The sequence below is a fragment of the Rhinoderma darwinii genome, chromosome 9 (assembly GCF_050947455.1).
Source record: "Rhinoderma darwinii isolate aRhiDar2 chromosome 9, aRhiDar2.hap1, whole genome shotgun sequence".
In the NCBI taxonomy this organism is placed as follows: domain Eukaryota; kingdom Metazoa; phylum Chordata; class Amphibia; order Anura; family Rhinodermatidae; genus Rhinoderma; species Rhinoderma darwinii.
In genome coordinates, this window is record NC_134695.1 from 92,423,531 (window position 1) to 92,444,090 (window position 20,560).

Here is a 20,560-nt window from a genome sequence, read left to right on the forward strand (position 1 = left end):
CAATACCAGATTCTTCATACGACGGATGCCACCAGTGCTTGACGGATTCCAATGACTTATAATGGTGTCCGCCAGATTCCGTTGTTGTTTTCGATTTGACGAGAAGAAAAGCGTTGCGCAGATCGCTATTTTTTCCCCATCATATCTGATGGAATTTGCAACAGTGTTTCGGAAAGGAGCCTCCGACTCAAATGTAAATATAGGATATCCGCTGTCCTATTCTCACTCACATATATTTAGATACTTACCAAAGGAACAGATGAAACTCTTCTTGTCTTCACAAGCCGGAGCAATTCTCCATTTTTCCTGGGTGCCCTTATATATTATAGTGCACCCTGAACTCTGCTGGGCCATTCTTTTTTTCATCCTGTGTTGATCTACCAGAGAGGTGACAGTCAAATATCTGACGTATAATTAATCCAGTTTGGCATTCAGGGCATGTACATCAGATGTTAATTTTTTTCCCCATTGCAAATAAGAAGCATATCCGTAGATAATCTGCAGTGATATCATCAACTATTAGCATTTTATTGAGGGTATTGACCAGTGGTCTCCAACATCTATTAGATTTAGAAAGTGTTACATGTGTTCTAGATTTCATCTGTAGAATATATTGCTATAATTTGAAGCCATTCAATTTCCTAACACAGTCACTGAGCACTTACCATGGATGTTTCTCTTGTGGTGATCGGCATCTTCTTTGCCTCCCTCTTGTGGTTCTTCTCTTGGGTATTCTTGTTCTTCTTTGCCTCCCTCATGCGGTTCTTCTCCTTGGTATTCTTGTTCTTCTTTGCCTCCCTCATGCGGTTCTTCTCTTGGGTCTTCTTGTTCTTCTTTGCCTCCCTCATGCGGTTCTTCTCTTGGCTCTTCTGGTTCCTCTTTGCCTCTCTCGTTCTGCTGTTCTTCGTTTTGGTCTTGTTCCTCCTTGTGCTGTTCTTCGTTTTGGTCTGGTTTGTCTGTGCCTTTTTCTTTGTCTTGGGCTTCATTTTGGTCTTCTTGTTGGTCTTGCCGTTCATCCTTGCGCAGATCCTCTCCATTCTCTCTGTGATTAACTTCTTGCTGTCCAATGTCGTTTTTTGGTCCTGTCTCATACAATAAGTTATGTAAAGAAGCTTAAAATTATTATTTTAAAAACACATCTACCAATGTTTTTATGAACCAAAAACAAAAAAAAGATTAAAAGTGCATTCAAAAAGTACCTCCAACCAAAATTCACATGGTTATGTTAACCCTGAGTTACCCATGCAGCTGATGTTTTAATTGATGAGATCTACGCATCTTCCGTTGACACAAAAAGAGCTATTCTATTTTTGATGAATGGCAAATACCCCCCATTCTTATGAATAATGTCACACACTTACAATAGCAATAAGGAATATACTTGTTTACAGGAAGCAACAATGTCGTCAGCAAAAGTAAAAGTTACATATTTGGAAAGTTAGTGCTTGGCAAATTATGTTTATTGTAGGTATAAATGTCATAATTCGCCATTATAGATTAAATGATAAAAGATCAGGCAAAACAGACATAAGAAATGACGGGAATATCAGTGAATGTGAAAAGTGAATGCCAATGCCAATCACAAAATAATTTAGATATTCCACAAATACCTTCATTCAAACACCTTCGCTGAGCTTACCTTCTTGGCCTTTGGTGCTACCTTGATTTTGGTTACCTTGATCCATCTGGTCCTTTATCGGTGACACAACTTCAATCCAGTATGAACCCTCATCTCTAATCAGAAGTAATATTTCCTCCAGCGTTTTCTGGTTTCCTATCTGGGCCAACTTTCCAGCTTGTTTCTGGCACCAAGACTTCGCATCAGCGTAAGTCAACTCTTGATTAACTAGCTGAATGCAATGGCCTCCTACGTTCTTCTGGTTACCAGGGCATTGGGCATCGCCGACATGTCTCTCAGTCAAAAGAACCAAGACCAAGCAGTATAGAGCCCACATAGTTCTTGGAGTTGATGGACAGATCCAAGATTTCACCCTTGTTGCTGTACTGTAGGCCGGCAAATGAAAGACACACGCACCCCCCACCACCACCAGATCAAATTATGGGACTGAATAGAATGAGACACACCCAACCTGGACAGGTGGATGTTCTATAGATGTACAATAATCCACTGCACTTGTCTTTCCTGAGCACACTTACACCATTGTGTTACCTACAAATGGCTTTCATTGTAGATAAATAGACAGCAAGATAAAACAAGGTAAATGTATTGGCCATGTAAAATGAACGATTTTGAGAATTGCAAGCAATTAAATAAAATGCACAGTTGTAGGCGAAATTCACACGAACGTGTGCCTTTTGCGCGCGCAAAAAACACGTTTTTTGCACGTTTCAGTTCCATGTGTCATAAGTATTTGGTGCGTGGCTCCGTGATTTTCGCGCATATGGCATCCTTATGATACGCGGTCTTGATGTTTAGAAAAAGAAATGAAGGAGGTGGTTTTATTTTTCCCTTCATTTCTTGTTCTACTGTTGCGCAAATTACGCGCAGCACATGGAAGTGCGTCCGTGTGCTGTGCGTGATTTTCACGCACCCATTGACTTCAAAGGGTGCGTGATACGCAAAACACGCTCAAGTATAGGACATGTTGTGAGTTTTACGCAGCGGACACACGCTGGGTGAAAATCATGGACTGTCTGAACGGCCCCATTGAGTTACATAGGTCCGTGCGACGCGCAGTAGAAGCAATTAGCTTAAGATCGTGGGCACTCGGCAAACGCCAATTCTCCGGAATTCTTCTGTCCATGTCCTGTATCATGTCTCACTGGGAATTGGACAGGCTGGCTACAGTAAGAGTTTGGAAATGCTCTGCAAACTGTGGATTCATGGGAAATGAAGTCTGCAGGGCGTTGTTGCTGTCATGTGACCACTCGATCTTTGCCCAACCCCAGAACAGAGATTTATAGCCAGTAGGAGCTGAATAACGAAATAGATAAAAATCATGTGTACAACATTAGCAACTCATGGGTAGTAAGATTTTCACCCTTCAGTTCGTGGGCAATTCCCTTTAACGTTGCAAAGTGAGCTAAGATGACGATGTAAGGGCCGGTTCACATCAGCGTTGTGTTCCATTGAGGGGTTACGTCTGAGCTTTCCATCGGGGAACCCCTCAACGGAAAGGCAAACGGAAATCTTAGCTTCCGTTTGCATCACCACTGACCTCAATGGTGACGGATACTTTACTAATGGTTTCCGTTTGTCACCGTTGTGAAAGGGTTCCGTTTTTTGGACGGAATGAATAGCGTGGTCGACTGCGGTATCGCTTCCGTCAAAACGACGGAAACCATGTACAACGGAGACAAACGAAAACCATTTGCACCGGATCCGTCACCATTGAAATCAATGGGGATCCAAATGGAAACCTATGGATTCCGTTTGTTTCAATCAGGGTTCCGTTCTGACGGAAAGCTCCGACGGAACCCCAGAACGGAACCCTGACGTGAACGAAGCCTAAAGTAGAAAGAAAAATAATGTTGTGATAAAATACAGTAAAGCCGACAAGATGGAGATTGCAGTTCTAAAATCTGCATCAATGATTATTGCAGGAATTTATACCAGTTCTGCACCCCAAGTGCTATATATACAGTTTGTGACACTTCAGGCTATTTTTCATATCTTTTTTTATAGTATTTTTTGTTTTTGTTTTATTAGCAGTAAAATTGTACAAAATAATATTTTTTAGATTGGCAAATCACACTAAAATAAAGTGTTAGCATTGGTTGTTAGATGTGCAGGAGTTTAGAAAACTGTCTGGTACATTTACATTAGTGTGAGTTTAAAGCCCAGGACCAAACGTCGTACATTTACGGCACTTGGTCTTTAACAGGTTGAGGCGTGCCAAAATGATTGGTGAAATCTTTGAATTCTCAGTATTATATATTGTAATATTTCCATAAAAATGTATTGGAATGTACATTAATGGGGCGATGGAGATGTTGATTAAGTTGTAAATTTGTATATCAATACGTGTTTCTATTGTGGGTATTTGAGTTCAGCAGGTCCGCCATAGTAGCGTATTATCCAATGTATACATTGGAAAAGTTTTGGGAGTGTGGGGGGAAACCTGGATACATCCATGTAAACCATAGGAGAACATACAAACTCCACTGTGAAACATGGCAGCTGCAGAAGTGAACAGAGATTTTCTTTTTAATAAAAGTCAATTACAAAAATGATTGTTATCACTAAATAAATGCATTTCAATACAAAAGAAAAAAAAAAAAAAAGCAAAGGAAAAGTGAGGAGATCCTTCACTATTTCAAAGGGTTGTCCGAGATTAGAAAACATGACTTCTTTCTTCCAAAAACAGCGCCACACATGTTCACAGGTTGGGTCTGAGATTGCAGCTCAGCCCATTTCACTTCAAAAAAGCTGAGTAGCAATACCAGACACAACCTGTGGAGATGAGTGGCGCTGTTTTTGGAAGATAGCAGCCATGTTTTTCCAATCCTGTACAACCCCTTTAAATAGAATTAAAAACAAGAAAAAAAAATTGTAATAGGTAATAATATTAATATGGGAATACATAAATTAAACAAACCTCATCCCCCTTTAAGTCCCACCCATATTGTTTTTTTCTATAGACATAACCACAGTTGCCCATAATTTAAAGACAATCGTAAATAAACACAGCATGATCTAAAATGAAATGGAGCTCCAAATAATCTGCGTAGAGCGCTGCAGAATGCATCTCTTCCAATAAAAAGAATGGAGATCCGGGTAGCCACGTAATCCATCACAGCGCCGTCTCATCACTTGTCTGATATTCATCTGCGGCGTATAGCAATAATCATATTATTACACACGTATAAAGGGAATCTGGGATCACAATTAAACTAGGAGAAAAATCATTCCATCGATAAAAAGACGGGACAAAAGCATTTTACCCTAAAATTATTATATATAGCAATAAATATCAGTCATCAATATTGTCCTCTTATGTCAAGTTCATCCATTTCTGAGTTCTATCAGTTCCTGGGAACCAGTCGGGGGATATAACGGTATGGTCACACGCAGTAGCAAAATACGTCTGAAAATACGGAGCTGTTTTCAGGCGAAAACAGCTCCTGATTTTCAGACGTTTTTGTAGCCACTCGCGTTTTTCGCGGCGTATTTTACGGACGTCATTGGAGCTGTTTTTCGATGGAGTCAATGAAAAACGGCTCCAAAAACGGCCCAAGAAGTGACATGCACTTATTTTTCGCGGGCGTCTTTTTACGCGCCGTATTTTGACAGTGACGCGTAAAATTACACCTCGTGGGAACAGAACATCGTAAAACCCATTGAAAGCAATGGGCAGATGTTTGTAGGCGCAATAGAGCCGTTTTTTCAGGCGTAATTCGAGGCGTAAAACGCCCGAATTACGTCTGAAAACACTGCGTGTGAACCATTTTTAGAGAGATTTGCTATTTAGGAGTCTGAGAAAACTTGGGAGCTGACGCTTTCTTTTGACAATTACGTAACTAAAAATTAATCCAAAGGATTTTTAAGAACCTGACACAAGAGGTTGCTCGCGGAGTTAGCACGTTTTTATATTTTTTCCCTAAAATATAAAATAAGCAATAAGTCTTAGGGCAGATTCAGACGAACGTTGCGTTTTTGCGCGCGCAAACAACGCTACGTTTTGCGCGCGCAAAAACCATTTGACAGCTTCGTGTGTCATCCGTGTATGATGCGCGGCTGCGTGATTTTCGCGCAGCCGCCATCATAGAGATGAGGCTAGTCGACGCCCGTCACTGTCCAAGGTGCTGAAAGAGCTAACTGATCGGCAGTAACTCTTTCAGCACCCTCGACAGTGAATGCCGAACACAATATCGAGAAACCTGTTAAAAAAAAAGAAAAAGTTCGTACTTACCGAGAACTTCCCTCCCGGCCGTTTCCTTGGTGACGCGTCCTTGGTGACGCGCCTCTCTTGACATCAGGCCCCACCTCCCTGGATGACGCGGCAGTCCATGTGACCGCTGCAGCCTGTGCTTGGCCTGTGATTGGCTGGAGCTGTCACTTGGACTGAATTGTCATCCCGGGAGGTCAGACTGGAGGAAGAAGCCGGGAGTTATCGGTAAGTCAGAACTTTGTTTTTTTTTTACAGGTTCATGTTTATTGGGATCGGTAGTCACTGTCCATGGTGCTGAAACAGTTTAACTCTTTCAGCACCCTGGACAGTGACTGTCTCCTGACGTCGCGTACCGGAATTTTTTTTGCCGGTTTCGGCCAAAACGAGTTCGGCCGAACCCGGTGAAGTTCGGTTCGATTGTCCGGGTTCGCTCATCTCAAAGACACTCCATTTGGATGTCGGTTCGCACGGAAGTGCTTCTGTGCGACCTGCGTGGTTTTCACGCACCCATTGATTTCAATGGGTGCGTGATGCGCGAAATACGCGGAGATATTGAACCTGTCGCGTTTTGTACGCAGCGAACAAACGCTGCGCACAAATCACGCACTGTTTGAACTGCCCCATTGACTTCTATAGGGCTGTGCGTGGCGCGCGAAAAATACGCGGCCTGCACGCACGAAAATCACGCTCGTGTGAATCCCCCCTAAGACTCATTTGTGATGTGGGTTTGATGCATACGTCAGAAGCAAACATATATGCCTTTTGGCCGATATATCTTGCATATGTTCACTGGGTGTATAAAAGCATGCACACCCAATGTACAGCCCCGAACATGATGCAAACAGAGCCTGACTCACACACCATAATGAAAAGAAGTATTTGTGAAGGATCAAGATGGAAAGTAGAAGAAACCAACCTGACATTCCCAGTTCTGTATCCAGAAGTTCTTCTTCATCTTCATCAACTTTCTTTAATATTAGAGCAAAGAAAACGGCAAATCCCACAACCTGGAAATCACATACAAAAGATTTTGTACAATAACATTGGTTCATATGATATCATGTTAAAGGCTGTGTACACTTTGAAAGGGATTTTTTTTAATTTTAATTTTTTTAATAAAAAGGTCAATCATTGTGTTTGGTGAAACTTTATAATTCGTTTTTATTAAAAATTATTTTTACTTTTTGAGATACAGCTGCTCTGTATTCTGAATACAGAGCAGATGTATCATTCGCTGAGACCTGAATCCATCAGTCCTGCGGACCTGACGGGCTCAGTGTCAGCGGGTCCTGCGTGTTCACCTGTAATTGATAAACTTAGATGTGATGGATATCAGGTGGATCCTGTGTGTCAGAGACACGTTGGACCCGCTTTCACTGAACCCGTCAGTCCCGCGGACCTGACGGCAACGGGATTTAGAGAACGATACAGCTGCTCTGTATACAGAGCAGCTGTATCTCAGAAAGTAAAAAGAATTTTCAATAAAAACTATTTATAAAGTTGCACCAAACACACTGATTGACCTTTTTATTAAAAAAATTACAAATCTCGTAGGTTTGGTTTTCAACACTATGTTATAGATAAATGGGTAACCATGTAATACATAAGCAGACAGAGTTTGCCTAAAAGGCGTATGGACTGGAGTTGTATTCTTTATCGAACAGGTTGCAAGTTGCACACTCGAATAGGCATTTATATGTAGGACGCCTCCAGGTTCAGACTGCAGCATCCCAAAGTGGGACAGCAATTCATGCAGGTGAAAAACGTGCTCTGTATTCTCCCATCTAACACATGAAAAAATGTGTTTTCACGTGAGCAAAGGGTTAATAAACAGCACCTTTTACCTGCATGGATGTTGCCACACTGTCTTTACTTAGGGGTTGTGTTCTTGAAACAGCCTCTTTTTAAAAAAAAAAATATATATATTTATTTTAACAAAGATTTGCAATGCATATATTACATAAAAGAGGAAGGGGAACAGAGGAAGACCCTGCAACAATCAGGGTCTGTAAACAATAATCAGTCAAATTAAACAGATGAGATGAGGGAGAAAAAAAGGGGTAATGGGGAACGCCCATCAACCTCCACACCCCGGGGGGGGGGGGGCATGTCAAGCCAACCCTGGAATGGGGAGCAGGAGGACGAATGTGCCAATAATGAGCCATTATGGTTTTGTATTCCTCAGCATCTTGGTGCACTATCCAGTGATGTCAGGTACGCAGAAAGGCTTTGTGGCGGTCATTAATCTGTGAGGTCCTTCATGTGCCGCAAGTCTTCAATCTTTTGAAACCAGAGATTGAGAGACAGGGGCTTAAGACGTCCATGCAGCCTTAACAAGATGTCATAAGACAGAAATCGTGTACGTTTTCATGGGAATGTCTCTATGATGAAGCAGGAAAAAGGCAGGTGAGAGCAGGTTATACAAATCGGAGAAAGTAGAGGTGATTCTCCATACTTCCCGCCAAACGGGTTGTAGTATTGGGCAGTCCAAAAATGTGTGGGGGATGGTGCCTTCAGCATGTTGACAGCGTCAGCAGCATGGCGGGATGGTGGGCATCATGGCACGCAATTTGACAGGTACAGGATACCATCTAAAGAGAATTTTATAGCCCACCTCTTGAATACAGCTTGATATAGAGGAGCCACTGGAATAGCCAGTATATCTCCCTATCCAAATTTCTTGGAAGGATAGGTTGAGATTCACCTCCAGCTTACTCAGGAAGAGTGCCAGAGGCTGGGATGAAGGGGACACCAACATGGCATAAATTAAGGATAGGGCATGTCTTACTGGGACCCTGTTAAAGCAGAGAACCTCCAGGGGTGTTTTATCGTGAGCAAAGAAGGATGGAGGGGGGAGAGAGGTAAGAAGTTGATGGGGCACGGGTGTGAGGTGTTGTTCAGAGATTCCAGGGAAGGCCAGGAGTTGTTTATCCAATAATAAGAGACACGTGAACGACCAGAGAGAGGGCCCATTGTTGGAAAATGGGGTCCATCAGGCTAGGTTTCAATGCAGCGTTTCCCAGAATTGGCAGCATGGAAGAGGGACGAGACATTAGACCATTTTATCACCACCAGCTTTGGGGAAATAGTTGGGTGGGAAGAGATAATGTGGGAGGTGTATCTAGTAAAGGGGCGACAAAGTGGGATGGGGCAAAACTAAGATGCTAAAGAAACCCAGTTTGAAATCTGCATGGCGGAGCCAGTCAACTAACCTGATAAGGTTAAATGCCACAAAGTAAGCGTGGATACTAGGCATTCAACGCTACCTGCCTCTTTGGGCCATGGAGAATTGCCTGGAAAATTCTATCTGGTTTGTTATTCCAGATAAATTTGGTGAAAAGAGAAGTCATCCTGGTAAAGAAGAATCAGGGAGCGTCAGGGCCGGCAAGACATGTAGGATCCTAGGAAGAACGTTCTTATTTAAAATCAAACAGCGGCCCAACCAAGTAAAGTTCCTCGGACAACCCCTTTTATACCCGTTGAAATTTGTTTACCTACCTTAAGAGGCTGGAGAATAAAGATGCTTTGGAAAAGAGATAAAGCCATGGAAACGATCCACCGGATAGAGCTTTCCTTTCCATAGAGGAACCCATACATCATAGCGAAGTACGTAGAAACAACGCTGATGGAGATCAGTATAGACCACCCAATAAACAGGAACCACCAAGGCAGTCGCTTCTTTTTTACTTGTTGCTTTTGTTGGGACCTGCATGGGTATGATAGAACAGATATCCAACATATGACATTTTAGCATTATGGAACTTTAGAATGTCTTTTTAGAAGTCTAGTGTCTCACCGTTGTGCAGGCAAAGGAGGAACAGACTTGTCTAAGACATGCAGTAGAGCTTGTAACTGTGTAAGGAACTCATCATGCTGTTGCTGGTCTGGGACCTGATGGTTTCCCAGCTGCTGAAGATCTTGAGATACTTTCTTGAGCTTTCGGGAAACATAATGTGCACAGAACAAGGCATGTAACTCGTCACTAGAAAGCTGTGCCAAAGGTACCGAAGATGCCAATGCTGGAGAACAATCAGTGGCGGATTATCATATGGGCGTTTCGGGCGGCCGCCCGGGGCCCGAGGCTTCCAGGGGGCCCATGGCAGCCCGAAACGCACATTATCTCGTAAATCTATTCAGCGCGCTAGCGCTGCTAACGGCCGAAGATGGGGAGGAGCAGGGAATTCGCCGGGATCCAGGGGTAGGACACGCCTCCCTGACAGTGCGGGCCGCCGCCATTGAGTAACAGAACAGCGACGGACGGCTGTTCTGTTACTCCAAAGCAGCAAGAGAAGAGCCGGCGGGCGGTCACCGGCGCTGAGGTCAGTACAGGATTATCCTCCTGCCCAACTGGTTCCCGACCGCTGGCTGTATTTTTACGGCCAGCGATCAGGGACGGGTGCTTAAAACCCGAGCCATAGACTTTCTACGGCTCGGGTTTTAACTTGCTGCCCGCGCGATCGGGCAGCTGAATGTCGGGTCTCCGGCTGTCAGTGACTGCCGGGGACCCTGAGGAGAAGACAGAAGCAGCTTTCACTGCTTCTGTCTTCTCCGATGTCTTCTTACACAGCGTTCAATGAACGCTTGTGTACAGGAATAGAGACAGCAGCAGCGGCGCTGTCTCTATTCCTCCCGGTGATCATGTGACAGGTCACATGATCGCCGGGTGCCGTTAGTGGCAGACTGTTGCTGGGTCTTACTAGACCCAGCACAGCCCTATTAGTGACAATCGTCACTGTGAGAGGGCTGATTTCCCCTGTAACTGGGGCTGCTGTGCAGCTCCAGTTACAGTGGAAAAACATGGTGTAAAACAAAGAGAAAGTAGATATAAAGTTCCCCAAAGGTCTTTTTTGACCTTTGAGGATCAGAACATAGTAATAAAAAATAGTAAAGTGCAAAAAAAATAAATAATAATAAATACACATAAAATACCCACCCCAAAAAAAACGTTCCCCCCCCCCCCGCCAATCATTGTTGTAACGCTAGCGCTGACCCAATTACCCTAATATAGACATGTAATATATTAAAATTTACGGTAGACAATGACGATCACAGATAAAAGGTCTATTTTAGGGTAAAACAATGTTATTACCAAAAAAAAATAGCTGAAACGTAAAAAAGCTTCTTTTTTTACTATTATTTTCAAACTTTATGAATAAAAATTCTAAAATGGCAAAAAATGTGTGCATAAAAACGATAAAAAACGAAACCTGCATTGTCTACGGAAAAAACGTCGCAAAAATAACGTCGGTTTTATTTTTTTTTAATAAAAATGTGTGTTTGGTGCAACTTTGTAATTACGTTTTATTAAAAAATATTTTCACTTTTTGAGATACAGCTGCTTTGTATCCTGTATCCGTCAGGTCAGCAGGACTGACGGGATCAGTGAAACGGGCCCTGCGCTAAATTATAATCTTAGATGTGATAGATTTGAGGTGGATCCTGCGTGTCACTGATCCCGTCAGTCCTGCTGACCTGACGGATACAGGATACAAAGCAGCCGTATCTCAAAAAGTAAAAATATTTTTTAATAAAATCAATCAATCACACTGATACACAGACATACTATATATATATATATATATATATATAATTATAATATAAAGTTTTTAAATGTGTACATAACCTTGTGGCACTATATACAAGGGGGAGCGCTGTGTGGCACTATATACAAGGGGGAGCTCTGTGTGGCACTATATACAAGGGGGAGCGCTGTGTGACACTATATACAAGGGGGAGCGCTGTGAGGCACTATATACAAGGGGGAGCGCTGTGAGGCACTATATACAAGGGTGAGCGCTGTGAGGCACTATATACAAGGGGGAGCGCTGTGAGGCACTATATACAAGGGGGAGCGCTGTGAGGCACTATATACAAGGGGGAGCGCTGTGAGGCACTATATACAAGGGGGAGCGCTGTGAGGCACTATATACAAGGGGGAGCGCTGTGAGGCACTATATACAAGGGGGAGCGCTGTGAGGCACTATATACAAGGGGGAGCGCTGTGAGGCAAGGGGGGGCTGTGTAGTGCTATCCACCGTGGTATGTGTGTGGCGCTCTTTATAGGGGGGGCTTTTTGGTGCTATTTACAAGAGGGGGAGGGCTGTGTGGCGCTCTCTACAGGGGGGCTGTATGGCACTATCTATAGGGGGCTGTGTGTAACGCTCTCTACGAGGGGGATGTGTGATATATAGAGGGGGCTGTGTATGGCGATATCTATGGGGGTGTGTAATATCTACAGGGGCTGTGTGTGGCACTATGTACAGGGGGCTGTGTGTATGGTGTTTTACAGTGTGTGGTATTATATTCAGGCGCGCAGTGTTTGGTGCTATTATATTTAGGGGTACACTATGTGGCACCATGATAACTTTATTTTCGTTTATAGGTGTGGAAATGTTGGAAAAGTGAGGAGACGTCTAAGTGGCAAATTCTGCAGAAATGAGTCATGGCCGGGAGAAGTCGTCATGAGCGCTGGACCGGATGGAGAAGAAAAGAGGAAAAAAACTACTAGAATCTGAGACGTCGTCACCTGTGAGTCACTAGATTTATAGAGAATCTGTCACCTCTCCTGACATGTTTATTATAGGAAATCCTTGTATTTCACAAAAAGTCTTTCTGCGGTCCAGGACTGATAGACAATTCCCCTTGTCAGGAGGTTGTGTCCCTGCACAGTGTGATCCTGTCAGTATGTAGGGACACCGCGCTGTGACAAGGGGAATCGTAACACTGTTAATGCTTGCCCAAAAAGGTAGTGTTAAAAATAGTTACGGTGAGGAAGGGGGGCCCAAGTTTGGGTAACAGCCCAGGGCCCATGGTCTACTTAATCCGCCACTGAGAACAATCACAGGGATAAATTAAAAAAAAAGAGCAGGTAACAACACCCACTCTTTGAATCCTTTAGTAAAAATAATTTAAAAAAAATTGGAAAGCATTGCTAACTACAAAATAAAAAAAATCACCCGCAAACATAAGTCCTTGTCTGTTAAGTTGCTGTAAATTATATTCAGCCATTTCTGATTTACATCCTTTAGTTTTTTGTAAATTCTGTCTTGATTAGGAATTATTAGAAAAATATAAGGCAAAGGTGGTTAAAAAGGTGCAGGACATCAGTCCGCCAATTTGAAAGTAACATGTCAACGTTTTACAGAATGAAGACAAAAATTGTTAAAAACAATATCATGCAAGAAGACATTAAGCTTAAAGCGGCTCTGTCACCAGATTATAAGTGCCCTATCTCCTACATAATCTGATCGGCGCTGTAATGTAGATTACAGCAGAGGTTTTTATTTTGAAAAACGATAATTTTTGAGCAAGTTATGAGCAATTTTAGATTTATGCTAATTAGTTTCTTAATGCCCAACTGGGCGTTTTTTAACTTTTGACCAAGTGGGTGTTGTAAAGAGAAGTGTATGACACTGACCAATCAGCGTCATACACTTCTCTCCATTCATGTCCATCTGTACTCACAGCACAGCGTGATCTCGCGAGATCATGCTGTGCTGTTACATACACCCACAGTAACTTTACCGAAGTGTCTCGAGAGTGAATAGACATCATCTCCAGCCAGGACGCGATGTCTATTCACACTCCTGACACTTCGGTAAAGTTTCTGTTGGACTGTCGCGAGATCACGCTGTGCTGTGAGTACAGATGGACATGAATGGAGAGAAGTATATGACGCTGATTGGTCGCTGATTGGTCACTGATTGGTCAGCGTCATACACTTCTCTGTACAATGCCCACTTGGTCAAAAGTTAAAAAATGCCCAGTTGGACATTAAGCAATCCATTAGCATAAATCTAAAATTGTTCATAACTTGCTCAAAAATTATAGTTTTTCACAATGAAAACCACTGCTGTCATCTACATTCCAGCGCCGATCAGATTAAGTAGGAGACAGGGCACTTATAATCTGGTGACAGAGCCTCTTTAAAGTCCCGTATCAAACACCACTCAAAGCACGGAGAGGAGGAGAAGAAGAAGAAGAAGAAAAAAAAAAGAGGGGGCGGGTAAGAAGGGGTAAGCAAAGGAAAGGAACATGGGATGAGGAGGAAGGAAAAGGAGAAGAAATCAGTATATTCAAGTGAGGGCACCACATCTATGTAAAAATAAACACCTCAGGTTTGGTCGCTCAGGAGAGCACTATATTCAGCAGAATTCTATAAATCAATCCAGAGATGCCAGGTATGGTAAAATCGATCATGATCATCCGAAAAAGAAGACGACAGGTCTTCCATTGTCATCAGGTCATTGACTCCAGATAACCATAGTGAAATGGGAGGAGATCTGGGTTGTTTCCACAACAATGTAATACACATCTTAGCAGCAGCAACGAGATGTCGAAGAAGTGAACGTTTCTACGCTGGGATTGGAATCTCAAACTCTACGTGCTCATTATGAATCGTTGATATGGATGTAGCGGCGATTCACAGTATTACAACCTTCTCTCGTTGAAGTGAATGGGAGAAGTAATACTGAGAATCACTGCTGCATCTGTGTAGTTTGACGATTCACAGTGAGCAAGTTGAAGTACGAGCGCTGCACCCCCTTCGAAACAGCTGGTCAGCGGGGGTCCCGGGAGTTGGACCCCGAGCAATCCGCTTTTGATGACCTGTCCTGAGGATAGGCCATCAATATTTAGGGACTGGAAAACCCCTTTAATGTCCAACATGGCAATAAAAGTTACAAAGGAGGTGGTGTACTTACGTCCGGGTGTTAGCTGTTTTTGCAAAAGGAGTGAGATGATCTGCAGGAGTACAGTAATATTTTTATTTGATTCTTGATCCAGATCCACTTCTAGTTTGTTCCGAGAAGTTTGGCTCAGAGTCTGCACTACCCCTGATAGGCTCTAGCAAAAGAAGGAAGCAGAAAAAAAAAAAGGAACAAAATAATACTATGGAAATTTCAAGAATTTGCAAATAAAAAGTAGTATATCCAATCTGAACTCTAGTTCTTAGAAGAAAAGTTTACTACCAACCACCAGTAGGGCAACGCTCGACTGTGTTCTTGTATTCTCTTACCTCTAGAACAGTGTTGAAGCTTAACTGGCAGGGTTGACTCTTTTTATCATTGGGAACTTCTTTGCCTTTCTTAATTTTGGTCTTTGTGCATTTAGTTTCCTTGGGTTGAGTGTTTCGAAAGATAAAGATGATGAGTAGATTGATAGGAAACATGAGAATTGCGCTTTCAAAGGCGATCATAATGTCTTTCCATGTCAGGATAAAACTGCCTGAAAAATAAATATTAAGGACCAGGATGCAGATCTTAAGTTTATAGATGAAATACAATTGAAGATTGTGGGAATTACAGCAAAGTCACTCACCAACACTAATGAGCACCGGATAAGTGGTTTGAGGAAGTTCCCAGAACATGAGGTTGATGACAATTGTACAGAGGAGAAGACACATACAACAGGACACTCTCTGAACACGTGTAAAGACACTACGGGCTGGGTGATTGAGGATGGAAATCCAGATGTGTTCATCACGCAGGCCCCTTAAAGTTTTTTTCAAGAAAATATTCCTTGCAAGACAGAATAGAAACACAATGTGAATGTGTAGTCCAAAAATCCTACGCAAGTTGTTCAAACTCCCAGCAGTATATCTACTTATTTTTGCATAACAAGAATCATTATCCAAAGTACCAATTGAGGAAGAAAAGGGGGCAGAGGAGGAGACATACAAAGGGTAACGGGTAATGAGCACATGTGGACGTTGTTCTTGGTTCTAGGAGCCCTAAGTTATTCATTTTGGCACACGTTTTGGGTCAGGAACAGTAATGGGATGTAAAAAAAGATTAAAGGGGTTTTCCAGTCCCAAAGAATTGATAGCCTATCCTCAGGATAGGCCATCAATAGCTGATCGGCGGGGGTCCCGGGAGTCAGACCCCAGCCGATCAGCTGTTTTGAAGGGGTGCAGCTCTCGTACGAGCGCTGCTTCCCCTTGATTTCTACTTGCTCACCGTGAATCTTCGACACATGTATCAGCGATTCACAGGTATTGCAGCCTTCTTCTCCCATTCACTTCAATGGGAGACTGGCAATACCTCTTTAACTCTGATCCACTGTGGTCAAGATGGCACCCAGAAGGGAGAGAATCCACAACATGTGCTATAATATTTATAACGCTCGTTAAAGACTTTTAAAGGGATTGTCTGCTTTGGATTATCCCTTATTGATAGAAGGGTCCCCTGAAGATCAGCTGGTCACAGAGCGTCCTGTATGGACCTCCAATGATCAGCTCTGATCCATGCGGGAACCTGAAAGCAAAGTTTAATTCCCCTGCAGTGCCACCACAGGAAAAATTAAGCATTACACATTTTCCATTAAAATCAACAGGCTGCTCGTTTAATACACGGACGTGGTGGGTCCTCCAAAGAGAAAGGTGCTCTTTGTAGCGCATCTCTCCTCTGCTTATTCGAGAGGAGAGACCCAGCCCCCCCCCATGAACTCCTTAAAAGGGTAATTGAAAATGGTATTTCTAATACAGATAACCCCTTTAAGTTCAATGTATTTCATTGAACATTTTTAAAATACAATAGTAAAACAAAAAAACAATATCAATAATTGTTTTAGCAGAAACATCGGCATGTGGTTACCTAAAACTCCTTAGCTCTTGGTTATTGGCAACCTTAAATGTCTTGCTCAGAGACTGTCCTCTGGGTGGTTGGGACAGCCATGTGTTACACAGAAAATGCCAAAACATTTTCAGCTGGACATCCTGGACAGTAACCTGGGCTACATACCTATGACATGAAATAAGAGCTTAAAACATAACAAATATAGGGGGAGATTTATGAAAACTGGTGCAAACGAAAAGTGGAGTAGCCGTCCATGGCCCATGCTGATTTCATTGTCCAAAGGGCCTCTAAAAATTGAAAGGTGGGCTCCCTACTCCTCCACTTTTCCTTTGCACCAGTTTTTATCACTCTGTAGCACGAGACTCGTGTATGCTATTATATTGTCAACTTACCAACTTTTGTGAGGGCCTGTGCCATCATGATTGAGTGTGATGCTTTTCAATTCACCTAAAGGAAATGGCAGAGACAAAATAAAGACATCGACATTGCCACTTCTAAACACCTGATTTCTCATGTCCGAGAGCAGGATGGGACCAAACTGATCTTCTGAGCCACAAAGGGACAACCACACCTGTACACAACGGAGAATGTGTCACTATCAGGGCACAATATAGTTAATATATATTATATTTAAAGGGGTTCTCCAGCACCTTTATATTGATGGCCTATCCTTAAGATAAGTCATCAGTATCAGATCAGTGGGGATCCGACTCTGGGTACCCCCACCAATCAGCTGTTGGAAGGGGCCAAATATGGCCTCTTCATAGATTGCCAGGCACAGCACCGCACACTTCTGTAGTGGATGTGCCTGGGATTGCAGTTCTCTACAGTCTGCTCTTAATCACTTGAACGGGACCAGAACTGCAATCTCAGGCACAGCCGCTACGAAAGTGTATGGGACTGTGTCTGGTAAACTATGAAAAGGCCACGGTGGGGGAGACAGTTAACAGTTAATCGGTGGGGATGATGGGAGTCAGACCGCCACTGATTGGATATTGTTGACATCCTAAAGGGTTGACCATCGACATAAAAGTCCCGGAGAACCAATTGAAGTTCTCCTACCTTGGCGCTGGTACCTGCCCCCCTCCTGTGTCCAGTACACACAGTAATGAGATATCGGTATAATCCACAAGGATCACTATCACGAGGCACAATCACCCGATTCTGAGGTTAAAAAAAATATACAAAAATAAAAATAAATAAAGTTATTAGGACATAAACTATCAATAAAGAAAACAAACCTCCCTATATGTGTTCTGAACTAAAAAGGATAATTTACTCTAGAAATAACCAGGACCTCAAGGGACACATAGCATCTAGAAAACAACATATATATGTGTATATATACATACATACATATACAGTGAAGGAAATAAGTATTTGATCCCTTGCTGATTTTTGTAAGTTTGCCCACTGTCAAAGTCATGAACAGTCTAGAATTTTTTTTTACCAGTGAGAGATAGATTATATTAAAAAAAAACAGAAAATCACATAGTCAAAATGATATATATTTATTTGCATTGTGCACAGAGAAATAAGTATTTGATCCCCTACCAACCATTAAGAGTTCAGCCTCCTCCAGACCAGTTACACGCTCCAAATCAACTTGGTGCCTGCATTAAAGACAGCTGTCTTACATGGTCACCTGTATAAAAGACTCCTGTCCACAGACTCAATGAATCAGTCTGACTCTAACCTCTACAACATGGGCAAGACCAAAGAGCTTTCTAAGGATGTCAGGGACAAGATCATAGACCTGCACAAGGCTGGAATGGGCTACAAAACCATAAGTAAGACGCTGGGTGAGAAGGAGACAACTGTTGGTGCAATAGTAAGAAAATGGAAGACATACAAAATGACTGTCAATCGACATCGATCTGGGGCTCCATGCAAAATCTCACCTCGTGGGGTATCCTTGATCCTGAGGAAGGTGAGAGCTCAGCCGAAAACTACACGGGGGAACTTGTTAATGATCTCAAGGCAGCTGGGACCACAGTCACCAAGAAAACCATTGGTAACACATTACGCCGTAATGGATTAAAATCCTGCAGTGCCCGCAAGGTCCCACTGCTCAAGAAGGCACATGTACAGGCCCGTCTGAAGTTTGCAAATGAACATCTGGATGATTCTGAGAGTGATTGGGAGAAGGTGCTGTGGTCAGATGAGACTAAAATTGAGCTCTTTGGCATTAACTTAACTCGCCGTGTTTGGAGGAAGAGAAATGCTGCCTATGACCCAAAGAACACCGTCCCCACTGTCAAGCATGGAGGTGGAAACATTATGTTTTAGGGGTGTTTCTCTGCTAAGGGCACAGGACTACTTCACCGCATCAATGGGAGAATGGATGGAGCCATGTACCGTCAAATCCTGAGTGACAACCTCCTTCCCTCCACCAGGACATTAAAAATGGCTCGTGGCTGGGTCTTCCAGCATGACAATGACCCGAAACATACAGCCAAGGCAACAAAGGAGTGGCTCAAAAAGAAGCACATTAAGGTCATGGAGTGGCCTAGCCAGTCTCCAGACCTTAATCCCATCGAAAACTTATGGAGGGAGCTGAAGATCCGAGTTGCCAAGCGACAGCCTCGAAATCTTAACGATTTACAGATGATCTGCAAAGAGGAGTGGGCCAAAATTCCATCTAACATGTGTGCAAACTTCATCATCAACTACAAAAAACGTCTGACTGCTGTGCTTGCCAACAAGGGTTTTGCCACGAAGTATTAAGTCTTGTTTGCCAAAGGGATCAAATACTTATTTCTCTGTGCACAATGCAAATAAATATATATAATTTTAACTATGTGATTTTCTTTTTTTTTTTTTATATAATCTATCTCTCACTGGTAAAATTAACCTAGCCTAAAAATTCTAGACTGTTCATGTCTTTGACAGTGGGCAAACTTACAAAATCAACAAGGGATCAAATACTTATTTCCTTCACTGTATATATGTATACACACACACATATTATTTATCTTTTTCTGTTTCATTACAGTTTCACCAAAAAATAGCTTAACTCTCATCCACTGGTCTTCTGCTGTGGATTTCCAGCCCACAAATCTGTCCGAAAATCCGCAACAAATCTGCTACATGTGCAGGGGCCATAGAGCCCTTCCGTCCCACATGTGACTAATTCCAGCGTTGTAGTAAAAAACAATAACCAATGAAATTGTGAAGCAAATATATTCGCATAAAACAAAGTTATAGGAAGGACTAAAAGCAGGGGGAGGAAAATGGGAAAAATTTAAGTTAGGGAAATATAAAAGTTGCGATGACTGCACATACAATGACAGGAGTTGATAAATCGCAACAACAACATGGGGCCCAGATAGCGTAGAATCGGTCCAGCAGACGTGTCAGAAAACTAAGAGGCACGCTGAAGGATTCCGTGCTGAAATCCTCATCATATCTGCATCCAATGCATGTGAAAGGGGTAACCCCACTCTTAAATTGCGGAAATTTTTTAGCATGATTAAGTAGCCTAGCTGTGTTTAGGACCCACTCCTGGTTTTGGCTTTAAAAAACAGATGCAAAATACAGATCAAACACACAAGTGTGAATGACGCCTTATTCTGGATTTACTGTGGATTTGCCAAGGTATCTCACAGCTAGTACAAAAAAAGCTTCATTACGAAAAAAAAATAGTAAACAGTGTTTAAGGGCTTATTCAGACGAACGTGATATACGTCCGTGCAACGGGTGTGATTTTCATGCGCCTCGCACGGACCTATGTTAGTCTATGGGGCCGTTCAGTCAGTGATTTTTACGCAGCGTGTGTCCTATATTTGTGCGTTGTTCGCGCATGAAGTCAATGTGTGTGTGAAAATCACGCGCAGCACACGGAAGCACTTCCGTGGGACGCGCGTGATTTGCGCAACAGCAGTAAAAACTATGAATGAAAACATACAGAGTGTCATAATGATGGCGGCTGCGTGAAAATCACGCAGCCACGCATCATACGCTGCTGACACACGGAGCTGTTAAGTACCTTTTGCGCGCACAAAACGCCGCTGCTCGTGTGAATCCGGCCTTAGGCTGGATTCACACTTCGCGCGTATTTGTTGCAGATTTTGGAGCCAAAGCCAGGAGTGGATAAAAGAGGAAGAAGAAGTATAAGTTGTTCATTTATTTTTC

General features: G+C 42.7%; 2 protein-coding genes across 2 annotated transcripts in view; both read right to left on the minus strand.

Moving 5' to 3' along the window:
- LOC142660224 (polycystin-1-like protein 3) overlaps positions 1–1,955 on the minus strand; it is a 28,018-nt gene extending 26,063 nt beyond the window's left edge. Inside the window, exons 1-3 of the mRNA XM_075836807.1 lie at positions 1,640–1,955; positions 666–1,082; positions 249–377 (exon numbers count right to left, since the gene is read on the minus strand). Coding sequence (XP_075692922.1) covers positions 249–377; positions 666–1,082; positions 1,640–1,955 — 862 coding nt within the window. The remainder of the gene's footprint in view (positions 1–248; positions 378–665; positions 1,083–1,639) is intronic.
- Positions 1,956–4,472: 2,517 nt separating this feature from the next.
- The window catches only part of LOC142660225 (polycystin-1-like protein 2), a 35,396-nt gene continuing 19,308 nt past the window's right edge, over positions 4,473–20,560 (minus strand). Inside the window, exons 13-22 of the mRNA XM_075836809.1 lie at positions 17,489–17,590; positions 16,819–16,997; positions 16,445–16,591; positions 15,171–15,370; positions 14,869–15,077; positions 14,555–14,696; positions 9,649–9,871; positions 9,351–9,558; positions 6,769–6,859; positions 4,473–4,789 (exon numbers count right to left, since the gene is read on the minus strand). Of these exons, the coding sequence (XP_075692924.1) occupies positions 4,755–4,789; positions 6,769–6,859; positions 9,351–9,558; positions 9,649–9,871; positions 14,555–14,696; positions 14,869–15,077; positions 15,171–15,370; positions 16,445–16,591; positions 16,819–16,997; positions 17,489–17,590 (1,536 nt within the window). The 3' untranslated portion in view covers positions 4,473–4,754. The remainder of the gene's footprint in view (positions 4,790–6,768; positions 6,860–9,350; positions 9,559–9,648; positions 9,872–14,554; positions 14,697–14,868; positions 15,078–15,170; positions 15,371–16,444; positions 16,592–16,818; positions 16,998–17,488; positions 17,591–20,560) is intronic.